The sequence below is a fragment of the Lathamus discolor genome, chromosome 6 (assembly GCF_037157495.1).
Source record: "Lathamus discolor isolate bLatDis1 chromosome 6, bLatDis1.hap1, whole genome shotgun sequence".
NCBI lineage: Eukaryota > Metazoa > Chordata > Aves > Psittaciformes > Psittacidae > Lathamus > Lathamus discolor.
The window spans coordinates 57,054,803-57,067,248 of NC_088889.1; the positions used below are offsets into that span (position 1 = coordinate 57,054,803).

Genomic DNA, 12,446 nt, shown 5'->3' on the forward strand with positions numbered 1-12,446 from the left:
GATGAGAAGCTCATATGGTTGAAGAGCTACTGAAAATAAGGTCAATATAGGTGTTCCTATACAGTACTATACAGTTAAAATCTATATCATCACACTGTAACACATAAAATTTGGACTCCTAAACTTTTTTCTCTAACTACGACAATCATGCCAAAGACTTGAGTATATATACATCCATGAAGTACCTGTCCTCAATCATTTTCAACACGGGTTGTAAACATATATGTTAGCAAAGTTCACAATGAATAGAAAGATATCATTACATACAGACAATATAAGCATTTCATGTGCCATTTGGTTGGGTTTTTATTGTTGTTCATTTCAGAATGTTATGCCATCAGGTAGACTACAGATGCCTTATATTATGTAAGAGCAGACATATAATTAAGAGGAAAGAATTTAAAAAATTAATGATGGATGAAAGATCTCAGACTAAAATATTAGGAAAAGAGTAGTAAATTTAAAAGTTGAAATCATGGACCAAGTGTAATATATACCCTTCTTTTTAAGTCTGTTTCATTAGCCTCTATAAAAGCATTTTTCAGAATCACAGAAATAATCTTTTTCTCCTCAATCATTTATGATATTTGAAAACTCAACAGGACTTACCAATATAAAACCTCTGGACTCCAATTTAGATTCCATTCACTTTTCAGAATTCTACTACATTTTTTGTGCAACAGTACAGTAAAGAATAATAGAGCAAGCACAGTAATCTGGTCAGTTTAACAAAAAGTTATATGAAAATTAGAATTAGACAAAATTAATACCTCAATATATTTTTAAGATAGAATTTTTATATTATGTCTTTGCACATGTACATGCAATTTCTATGACATCAATGAAAGCAGTAGGCTTATTGAGGTTTGCTCAGAGTAGAATTTATTTCTGGAACTGTAAGAAATGCATATGTATCTCTATACTGTGTTGACAGTCCTGGTTGGACATTTCCTGATTGCCTAAGCACCCTTTGTTCCAACCAGATTTGTATATCCCACATGCCCTTGGTCATCAGGCTTGTAATAAGCATGGGTAAAGACCTTCCCAAATCTTGTCTTGCGAAGCCAAGCCATCAATCAATCAATATAGCCTACCACAAAAAGACATTTCTCAGCCTTTAAAATAAAAGAGACAGTGCACTGGCAAAAAAAAAAAAAAAAAAAAATATATATATATGCTTTGTTGTTTTTTTCTTCCACAAAAGAATATTGATGTTTCACCCAAGCAGTAATTATCTATGAAAAATACAGAAAATAGGTTATTACGGTGTTGTCCCCATACCTAAAATAACTGGAGATTTTATTTATTTATTCTCAGTTTGAAAGTCCCCACAGATCAATGGAATCAGGATTATCCAATACTCTGCTTTGGTAGTAATAAGCAAAAGTTAATGGACAACACTAGTAAGGCTCAAGTGATGTTGGCACATTTGCTTCCAGCTTTCTGTATGACAAATGATGATCTGCTTTTGCCTCTGATGGACAGGAAGTGATTTATTACTACGTTTGTCAGTACTAGATCTAAACTGTTTATTTTGCGCCCTGTGTGCCATTACCAAGCTGTAAAATACTGATCATGAGCAATGAACCTAGAAGAGCTAACTATGGAATATGGAGAAAATACCAACTCTGATTCTCTGGCTTGTCAAAAGCACTCCCCTCACTGGGATCTCTGTATTCCTCAGGATTTATTCACCTTTTTCAAGATTTGTCCCCTGTATTTTCTGCAATGGTGACAAAACTATTCCTTCTGACAGGGCTACATGAATCGGTCAAATGGGTAAACAATACCAATCAGACAAAGAAACATAAGAGCACCGAGCTTTGCTTGCTTTGGAGATTAACTTGCCCTTTTCCAAAAGCTATCAAGGTGTGTAAGCATGCTTTTATTTATCCTTTACAGAATATTTGGCATTTCCAAATTTTGACCAAATGACAGATTTGCAGCTCTTGCTGTAATTCAAGTTTCTTCTGGGACAGGCTTCACATACTCAGTGAAGCAGTATCTGAAAGAGAGGTGGGAGAAAAGGCATCCAACTCTAAACCATAATATTTTCCAGTTTTAATCTGAAATGATTCAAAGTACAATAAATTCTCATCAAGCTTTTCCTCATGATGGAGGACAATATTTATAATAAGCTTGAAAGATGATCTCCAATGAAATCTTCATAGTAACTATTTTCTAGAAAAGGAAGTGACATAAAAGAATGCTAAAATATATTGGAAACTTCTCATAGGGAGTGATCTCCTGCACATCCATATGCAACTCAAATAGTCAAACATTCTCCAAAGATGGATGTGATAAGCAGGCATGATTATTGTCATAATTTTCATTTTTGCCTCTTTTAGGAGGGTATTATTGTAGCATCCAGTTCAATATTAGGCTCTAATTGTCATCTGTGAAACGGATTTCTTTACAAAGACTTTTTTTCTTTATCACTCTATGTCCCAGTGTTTACTTATTGTAACTCTGGAACCGATTTTTATTGTCTCTTCTGGTTGCTACAAAGAGAAATCCATTTAGAAGTAGTCTACAGAAAGTAATGCTAATTTTCAACAACTGTTCAAATCTACTAAAAAAAATATGATTTCTGGTTTTTAGTATCTTCTTATGCTCTCAGAAAATGAAGGTAAGTTTTTAACATCCAAGACCAATTTATAATTATATTAATTAATATGAAAGATCCTAGGATAAAACCCCAATATATATAATGTAATAAAAAATACTTTTGTGAATAAATCCGTGCAATGCTACCCGGAACAATGATACAGCAACTTAGTCACATTGTGTGATGCTTAAGTATGTGTTGTAAGCCTTAACAGAGAAGTATTTTAGCAGTATTTGATACCAAGGGTAGGAAACTGAACTGCAGACAGAAGCATAAAACTTTTCCCCAGTAGTTATAACAAATGCTCTACTTGGTTCTTTTCTCATATTCTCTTTTTGCTTTTAAAATTATCTAAACTGGTGGACTTTTCATTATGCTGCCACCAATGTAGTTGCTTGCAGACAAACACCACATATTTGGGTTCAAATCTCACAGCTCCACACTGGTTATTCTTAGTTCAGAATTCACCCGTTTTATTAATATTATTATTTAGGATTTCTCCCTTCATTTCTTATCTCACCATTGCTACTATTCATTTGTGTTAGTGAACTTAGTCTTCATAGCTCTGACAGCTCATGAGAACAACTAGCTGGCTGCCAGGGTGAGTCAGCAACATGACTTTCACAGAAGAAAAAAAAAAGGAGAAAAGAGAATGCCTCCAGGTGGAATAAAATTATAGATTACTCTTCAGCATAAGGGAAGCCTTATAAGCCTTTTTAAATTTTGCTAAGATACTTGCAGGGAACGAGAAGGGAGGAGAGAGAATACTGAACCCCTTACCAAAATGTAAAGTGAGAAACCAGTTCCTACGATATTGTACAGTATTATCATGGTTCTTTTTTTGCATGTCTGAGATTTTTGTGTGGTTTAGAGCTGTAATTTATAACATGGGACAGGAAAAAAGCTGACAACAGTGATCCACAAGATCATGCAACATCAAAGACATCATTGTAGGAACCTCAAGGTTATGTGAAGAGATTTGTTGAGTTTTGCATTTACTGTAAATGAATATTCTGCTTCTCTGGCTAGATTTTACCAAAGATAAAATAACAACTCTGAAGGGAACTTCTGTACCTGTGGAAGGTTTTGTATCTTTGTGAAATTTGAACCTATTCTCACGCTCTTAATGAGTGGGGCAGTTCCAGTCTTCTCCCCTTCCATCATCCTGTACTTTCACTGTCATAGCTTATTGCCCTCATGACTGAATTCAAAATTCTGGTCTGTTAAAAGTCCTCAGCCACCTTGGTCACTGATGCGGATAACTGGGGCAATACAGGGGATGAAAGATGATGATGAGTTGGGACAAATGTATTTCACTGAGGAAACAGACAGAAGACAGGTGGTGCAATCACCACTGTAATTTGGCAACCAAACCCCACTTAAGGTTCTTCGCTTAAGGGGATGCATTTCACCACTTGTAAATCTGCCACACATCCAGGTTTTAGTAGTAAATTAATTTAGTGATTTATGGAAGGTCAGACCTCACTTCTGCTAAATGAAACTGTTACAGAAGTCACACAATGATAAAAAGCACAAGACCAATTTTCCTCAATTTGTTAGTTCTGCACTGCCTCAATACTCAATGTTTTAACTGTTTTCAAATACCACTGAGTGGAGCTCAAATACCAATTTAGAAAAAAATTAAGCCTCTCATGTTGTCAGCAGGATCCACTACACATTTCTGAATCTAGCTCATTCACAACCTTCAAAACAGTGATACTGTTTACAGTGCAAATATTCATCTAAAGGCAGATCAGAAGTAAAACTAATTAAATGCATCTGTGCAACCTCATCTCTGATCAGGACAAGGGACTGACACACTATTCCACAAGCAGAAGTTCAGGAAAAGAGGCTTTCTTCTTTCTATATACACTGCAGGGGTGATTATCCTGTCCTTGACCTCAACTAGTGCCCTGCCTTTCTCACTTTTTCAAGATCCAACTGTCCCCAAAGGTGCAAACACGGCAGGGATTGCCACTATCATTGATCTTGGCATGAATTATTCATTTATACCAGAAGTTAGAATCAACTGCTCTGTAAATGAGAACACATACATTGCTGGAAGTAACTGTAATGAGGTCTCTCTGTAAAAGAAAACTAATGGATACAAAGTATTTCTAGAAGTACATCTTTAATAATATTTCTAACCTTCTCTGTACACACAGCTGAAGAGGACTTGCTCTTTCCCTGTGTAGTCAGCCATATGCATGGCCAATTGTGAAGTTTCTCTCCACTTATGTGGCTGGAATTTAAAAAGTACTGTCAGGAAGACAAAAAAATTGCCCAAAAATGCTGAAAGGTGTGGTAATACCTCAGGTGACACAAAGACAACCACAGTTAACTCAATGTCCAGAAGTATGTTGAAGTTTACCATCCTGCTGCAGTTGCTTACACAGGCATTGAGCTTTATTAAAGATTTAGCGAGCTGCAGCCCTTTTATTTTTTTTTTAATCTAATAGGATAATTATGGTAATAAATGCTGTAGCAGCAAAACAAAAAAAAAAAAAAAGCTTCTCAGAGTAAATTTTGTTCTTTTACCTGGATTATTTGTCTCCTGAAATACAGAATTTCATCTTGTACTGTAAAGTACAAAACTCACAACCACTACTACATTAAGTAGAATAACCCACTTGTATTACTAGTTTACTTTTGATTAGTCCATATATCCCCTTACCTTAGCTATGATACGGCACAGATGAGAACCTTCTTGGGTAAGGCTGAATAAACTACTAATAGCCGATGCAATGATGTACATACTATCTGACAATTCTATTTGTCTCAGCAGGTTCTGTGTGACAGAAGATTAAATAAACATGATTTACTTTTAGTGAAAACAATTAGTGTTATATTTAAAAGTAAGATGCAGCAGAAAGTCTAGTTCATTTAGACCATATCATCTTGCTTCTCACCCAGAGAAAGGAAAAGGAAAAAACCCAAACCCTATGGTTAGGAGGGTTATCAGTTATCAGACTGATAACACTGTAACGCATTTTAGCATTGCATTTGAATAGATATAACAAAGAATAGTAATATTTAAAAATAAATATGAACAGAGTAAGAAAACAGGGGTGTGTGAGAGAACATTTAATAAAGAACTCTTCAGTTACTTAACTTAATTATTATTGGGTATGTCCTAGGATTGAACCAAAATTTTCAGAAGGCAATGGATTCTCTTAATGTAGAAGTGTATCACAAAGTGACACAAGAATTCCAACTTATTTATAAGGAATATTGCTATATCCTTTCTAACACTACTTTCTAAGGCTCTGGGTTCATCACTATTCTCACTCTACACAGAAAATGTCATTGAGAAATACAGGTATATCTCAAAGGAATATAATTTAGTTTTCCAATGTATGAAATAAGTTAAATATTTTTATATTTTTAAATAGTTGTCTTGCTTTTGTATGTGTGCCATTGCAACTTCACAGAAAAGCACAGCTGTCAGGAATATGAAACTTACTTGATTTTTCTATTTCTGAGAGTACATACAATCATTAGAGGAAGAATTTATAATATTTACTAGGAGAAAGAAGGTAGACATTTTTATGTTCAATCCAATTTTGAAAGAAGTGCAAGGAAGTGTCCCATATGTTACACTGTTATTTATACAAAATTCAATTACCTTCCCCTTTAGAAGCTGTATTCTTCCAACTTTAGCATTAGAAAAATGTTCCATAAAAGACGTAACTTATCAATTCACATGTTGATATGAACCTTTCCTGAACAGAATCCTGACACACCAATTAATTAAAAAAAGCTCTTGAGTACAAAATTTAAGCTGAGAGTTCTGGCCTGTCATGCAGGCACCTAGTCTGTTCCAGAGCAGCAAACTACCCACAGACACATGCTTCTTAGCATGTGGGCACGCAGCTTGACTGAATGGCTCAGAAAACTGTTCAAAATGTTTTCAGTAATGACCTCTAATTTAGGTCTTCTGTCATACAAATACACGAGATGATGCAGAGTAATTTCAGGTGTACCAGTAGGTGCCAAAGTGACCAAAGACAGAAATGCTAGCAATGAAGAACTGCTTTTCACTGATATGGAATATGCAAAATTATATACACACTTCAACTCATATGCAGCATTTCATGTAGTTCTCATAAATCCTGACCAAAAGCATTAATCAGTAGCTTGTTAGTTTGACTATAATTCTGCAAGTGCATGCTGGAGGTTCTCACCTTTTAGTAATAACCTTTTAAAACTACAAGGACTGTTTTAAAGAATCACAACATTTTGCTATCTTAATGCATCAAGGTATGTTAGAATTTACGCAGTACCATGAATTAATTTTAGTTTATCATCACAGTGAATATTATTTAATTATTTCTTCTTCACTAAGACTCCTACTTCCTTTTTTTCTACAGAGACAACAAAAAATTTCAACATAGCATCAGTTCTAAAATATGGAGAAATTGAGCATGGTTAGTTTGGGGGGTTTATTTGAGCAAGATAAGAGGTTGCAAAGGGATTTCTAATGAGATCTCAAGAAAGAAACCAGTGTAAAGCTGTAGATTGGTCAAACTTGCAAGTTGCTACTATTTCAAGAATGGTCAAATTGACAGCATTTCACGTACTTTTAGGTTAATTACTCAGCATATTTATGTACTTAAATCACCACCAGAAACTATACATCATGACTGCAATGATACAGCACTGTTCTCCAGAAGGTTACACACAAAACCTGTGCACAACACTTAGGGTCTAGGAAGCAGTGATATAAGGCATGCACTAATTAAAATGTGTGCTGTGAAAGTATACTTGCTATGTGTACATCTACTAAGAAGTCAGGCTTTTAATGAGAATCAGTAAGAGCAGGAGAGGTTTTTTTTCAAGGATTCTATAAAAAAGTAGTGTCTGTACAGAAAGAAGAGAAAGTGTGTCCAAAGGTCTTATTAACAAGACATTGTCCAGAAATTAGATGCCTTGCGTTGAAGGCAACACATCAGGAAAAGTAAGTAACTGTAAACCTCATGATCACTTTGTTTGGGATTTGAGGTTATTGGAGAATCTGAAAATACAAACACCTAAATCTCTTTGCAAGGTACTTGTATTACTAGTAAGTTTGCTGAAAATTGAGAGCTATAATTCTGATCCTGATCTTAAAGGATACTTTCCTCTCAAGATGTGACACTTTTTAAATACTTTTTTAATTATTTTTTTTTTATTTACTAAAAGCTAACCTGTGCCTCATGTGTTAACAACAGCTCTATCAACTGGCCAAAATACTGAGCAACAGTAGTGAGCATTTCATTAATACAAGACTTGATGGATTTCAGTATCTGTTCATCTTCAGTTTGCATGCACCTGAAAAGAAGGAGAAAGGAAATGGATGAAGGCAAAAAAATGCAACAGACAATTACTGTTTTAGCAAGCTGAGCTCTGTGTTAATAATCAGGATATAATGAGAATTCAGCTGTTCATGAGGACACTGTCTTTGACATTACACCAGACTTCAATCAAAGCTTTGTCTATAAATGGCAAGTATACCAAAGACAACAGTGGGTATGAATAATTTTGGGATCACAATTTATTTCACACACTGCAGGCCAAATTTTGCCACAGATGCTGTGCGTTTATACTGGTGTAATTCTGCTATTTTCCACCTATGCTAATATTTACAGCCACTCTACGATACCTGCATTTCAACTGAAGCTGTATATATCCGTTTTTCATGATGAAAGAAGTGCTTTCAATAATTTTCATTTCTTTACTTCTTTGCCATAGTTTAACATAGCAGGATAAGGACCCAAAATGGATATGTGAAGTCCATTTAAATATAAACAGCATACTCAAAAGTCACATTTGTCCTTCTATGCGGAAAGATTACATACAGCAGCTTTATAGTGTTAGTATAACTATTCTGTAACCAGTGATACTTGGCTGTAACCAAATGAGATAAAGATGGGAAACTTTATACAATTCAAATGAAATAACTTGCACTTCCTCACAGAAATGCATTCATTTGAAATGTCAAAACATTCCACCCAGGCAGGTCACTGTAACGGAAGATACAGTTTGATCAGGTTCTCCACCTACACAGTAGATTCATTTTTAAGCTTTACCTGTCTTTCACCCATCTGTATGAACTTTCTGTCAAACAGACAAGGAGGGAGAGGTCTGATATGGGGCAAATACTAAAGATCAGAGCACTTATTAAATCAGTGTGTCTCATTGTAGTACATAAAAGTAACATCTGATCTGTGTGGGTTTGGCAAAAAGTAGTAATGCTCAAGAAATGTTCTTTCCTGATAATTAGATGGTATCTCTCCCCCTGATGATCTCCCAAGCAGAATGACTTGCACAGTGTTTAAAATATATAAGAAAAGACTGAAATGTGCTGGAAGAAACAGGATAACTTATGCTAGGCAGAGGAAATATCATGAGAAGTATTATAAAGAGATTCTTATTTTCCAGTCTCGGCATTCTGAAGTCACAGAGCTGAGTAAACCTACAACTCCAATTTAAAGGAATGTGCATGTATTTCAATTTGATTTACTAATATATTCATATGTGCATATGGGAACATGCACTATGACAGTCTTGCATTGTAAGTTTTTACACTATCTGAAATCTTGGCTCCACAGAACTTCAAGGGAACTTTGTCACTGATATCATTAGAGCCAGACATTCTTTGATGTCTAAAAGCCCCGAAAAAATGCACTTGCACGCAGCTCTGTGTCTATGCCAGATTCTTTGTGCAACAGCACATCCCATCTTTCATTAGGATGCAGTTTAGAGAAAAGTAACTCACTTCACCAACCAAAGGCTACCATTTAAAAAGCCTTTCACAGCTTCAGCGGTCTAGTTCAAACATTTAAGGGTGTTAGTGGATTTGTACTTCTCATTAGAAATCCTACAACATAACAAAATTAATATTTGCACTAGAAAGTTTATATTACCTTTCTGTGAATGCTGTAAATTCTGAACACTTGTCTAATAAAAGTTTTTCAAACTGCAGAGAGAGAAAGACAAGGTAGTTTTAAAGCAATATCCATACACACAATTGCTTTTTAAATAAATAATGCTTTTTTATGATAGTGAGATGAAAACCCTCCAGGAATATATTTCATATATAGGCATCCTTTTTCTACTTTTCTGAATAAAACAAATAAAGATAAAAGTGAAATTAACAAAAAGAGAAAAAAAAAAGTATTTTCTACATAGTAAATGCAAAGAAACTCACAGATGGGGGCTCTAATTAGTTTAGTTCAGTAGTCCTCAAAACCAAAACTTTTTTCAGCATTATTAACATTCAGAATCAGGCCTATAGGATCCAAAACCAGTTGAGTGTTTCCATGGCTGAAAAGTGATTAGAAGGTCTTAAACAAAGGACCAATACTGGTATGTAAAGATTTCTTGCAGATTATAGTAAGTTTACTTATTGGAAATAAATAAATAAATAAATAAACAAACAAACAGGACAAACATGATATCAGGTAAGGCATCCTACCTGGTGCATTTCTTCTGAAGAATTCCTGGTGAACGTATTGTATTCATTTATCATTGACCGCACATGGCAGTTGACTCTCACTGTCATGCTGTGAACTCTTTGCCATCTATTTTTCTCCAGCTTTTGAGAAATCCTGGTCAGCTCTGTGCTTATTATCCAAGCTCTTTTTAACAGGAGCTGCAAGTTATCACATGTACTATATTGTGAGGAAAGCATAAGTTCATTTTGTTCATCCTTCTCAATGCTGATTGGCTTGGACTGGAGAATACACATGCATTCACAGTCTGTCATCAACTTCAAATCCTCCATCCATCTCTGAACGGAGTCCACCTGAATTAAGTGCATGCTAGAAGGCAGAGAAAGAAGGAAGAACAAGGTAAAACAAAATAACCTCAAAATAACTACCAGCAATACCATAAAGTTGCATCCTACCAAGTTGCAATTGATTGACAAAAGACAGCTAATTGAGCAAACAATTTACATGTTGTAACACAGCAACATACTTAGTTTTCTATGCCAAACACAAGTTTTGACTTTCTAATCACCCTTACACAACATATTCTACTATAAAATCGCTTGTGAAAATCCATAGAGATTAGAGATAAATAAACAGAAGTTTAGACTACAGTTCTAGGAGAAATGTTTCTTGTACATTCAGAGTTTGATATGATGATGAGTGAGCAAAGCTATAGATGTGGTTGATAGTTATGTATGGGACTGTGCTGTCAGGTTTTATTATACTTTGCCTATTATGCACAACAGTGAAAGTTTTACTTTGCAGCATCTCTCCAGAGCCCTTCCACCCACACTGACACAGCCAAACCAAGACAGTGAATGCTACAGTCAGAAGCAATATCTGTTTCTGCCTTATCGTAATCCCTTAAACCTTAGCTACATTTTACTTTCCAACCTAGTCCTTTACCTTTCCACTTATTTTTCACTGCTCTCTGAACAGTTTGGCCATCTGACTTCCAAAACATACATTTTGCGCTGCAGCAAATCTGATGTGAACCAGTGAGGCTCAAAAACCCCTTAATGAGTATATTCTGACACAGGGGCATTTTGTACCTTCCAGATAATAAAAAGTGGTACTCAACAGCAGCTGTACTGAGCTGTTCTGAGCTCAACTTTGTGGGCAATCCTGAGTTCCCTAGAGCCTTGAGGTAGAGTTGCCCAGATTTTTTTCTTATAGTGAGGTGCCCAGATCCTAATAAAAAGATCAACTGAATTCTCACCCCAGCTATACACACATACAGAGCCAGGTTTTATTAAACATGACTAGTGTTATTAATGTTGTATCTAACGGTATATAAAGGTCAGGTATAGGATCTTAGGTCAGCCAGAGTTTACACAACTGCATTTATCCTTATCTACCTTGTCTCAGGTACCTCAGGGAATTTCCTAGTGGCAGCACCCTGATCCCTTTGAATCTCTGGACATTTGCTCCCTCTAAGGCCTGCCTGGCCCATTTCTGCCTCCTGCAGTCTCTCAGACCATCTGCACAAAACGTAGGCTCCCCATCTCATATTTTGACCTTCTCCTACCACACCCACCAGTGAACCTCTGTTTCCCTTTGGAGAAGTGAGCCCCCCAAGGAAGGAGCGTCACCTCTGCCAAGGGATCCCATCTGACCCTTGCTTCCAAACCAACCACGGAACAGGCACTGTCTATTGCCTCCAGAAATTATCCATCCTTTTTTTTTTTTTTTTTTTTTTTCAGATTTAACAGTAAGTCCAGATATTTTCAGTTTACATTTCCACTCCCAAATCCTCACAGGAGAGCAGTTCCTCTGGTAAATGAATGCATACAAAATAAAAACTTTTAGCATCAGCAGTAGACATAAGTATATATGTAAATATGTGTATAAATCTAAGGGACATTTACACAGAGCTAAGGGGAAAAGACAAGTTATTGTTAAAAAGTCATCATATATATCCAAATTCTTTACATTTTCCTTAACTTGATGCAAAAGCTTAAAGTATTATCAATTATTGTTGCTGAAATTAACCATGGTTGCAATGGTAATGACTGACTTTATCTCTCTCAATGCAACATCATTCATGATAATAAAGCAAAGCAGGAGGCCAAGAGTTCAAAGTATCACTGAAAGTCTCCATGGCATAGTAGATGTTGATTTTTATAGGTCTAAAAAAGTTTCTGTGGAATTTAGAAATGCACGCATGACTAGCAAATGTAATATTTGCATACACACTTCCAAAAGGGGCACTTTACTCAGCAAGAATGTCAGGTTTCTGATCTACAATTAATAAATTCTTTTTTTCTGAGTTTTTGCCAGCTGAAAACTTTCTTAAATTTCTAGCAAATTTCCTTAATATGACATGAAATACTGCAAAACTTTAGTATCTCTTTCTCTAGTGGAAG

At 35.5% G+C, this 12,446-nt stretch overlaps 1 protein-coding gene across 1 annotated transcript in view; it reads right to left on the reverse strand.

Annotated features, from left to right (window-relative positions):
• The window catches only part of INSC (INSC spindle orientation adaptor protein), a 134,125-nt gene that overhangs the window by 51,397 nt on the left and 70,282 nt on the right, over positions 1-12,446 (reverse strand). Inside the window, exons 3-6 of the mRNA XM_065685879.1 lie at positions 10,065-10,410; positions 9,514-9,566; positions 7,795-7,918; positions 5,283-5,396 (exon numbers count right to left, since the gene is read on the reverse strand). Coding sequence (XP_065541951.1) covers positions 5,283-5,396; positions 7,795-7,918; positions 9,514-9,566; positions 10,065-10,410 — 637 coding nt within the window. The remainder of the gene's footprint in view (positions 1-5,282; positions 5,397-7,794; positions 7,919-9,513; positions 9,567-10,064; positions 10,411-12,446) is intronic.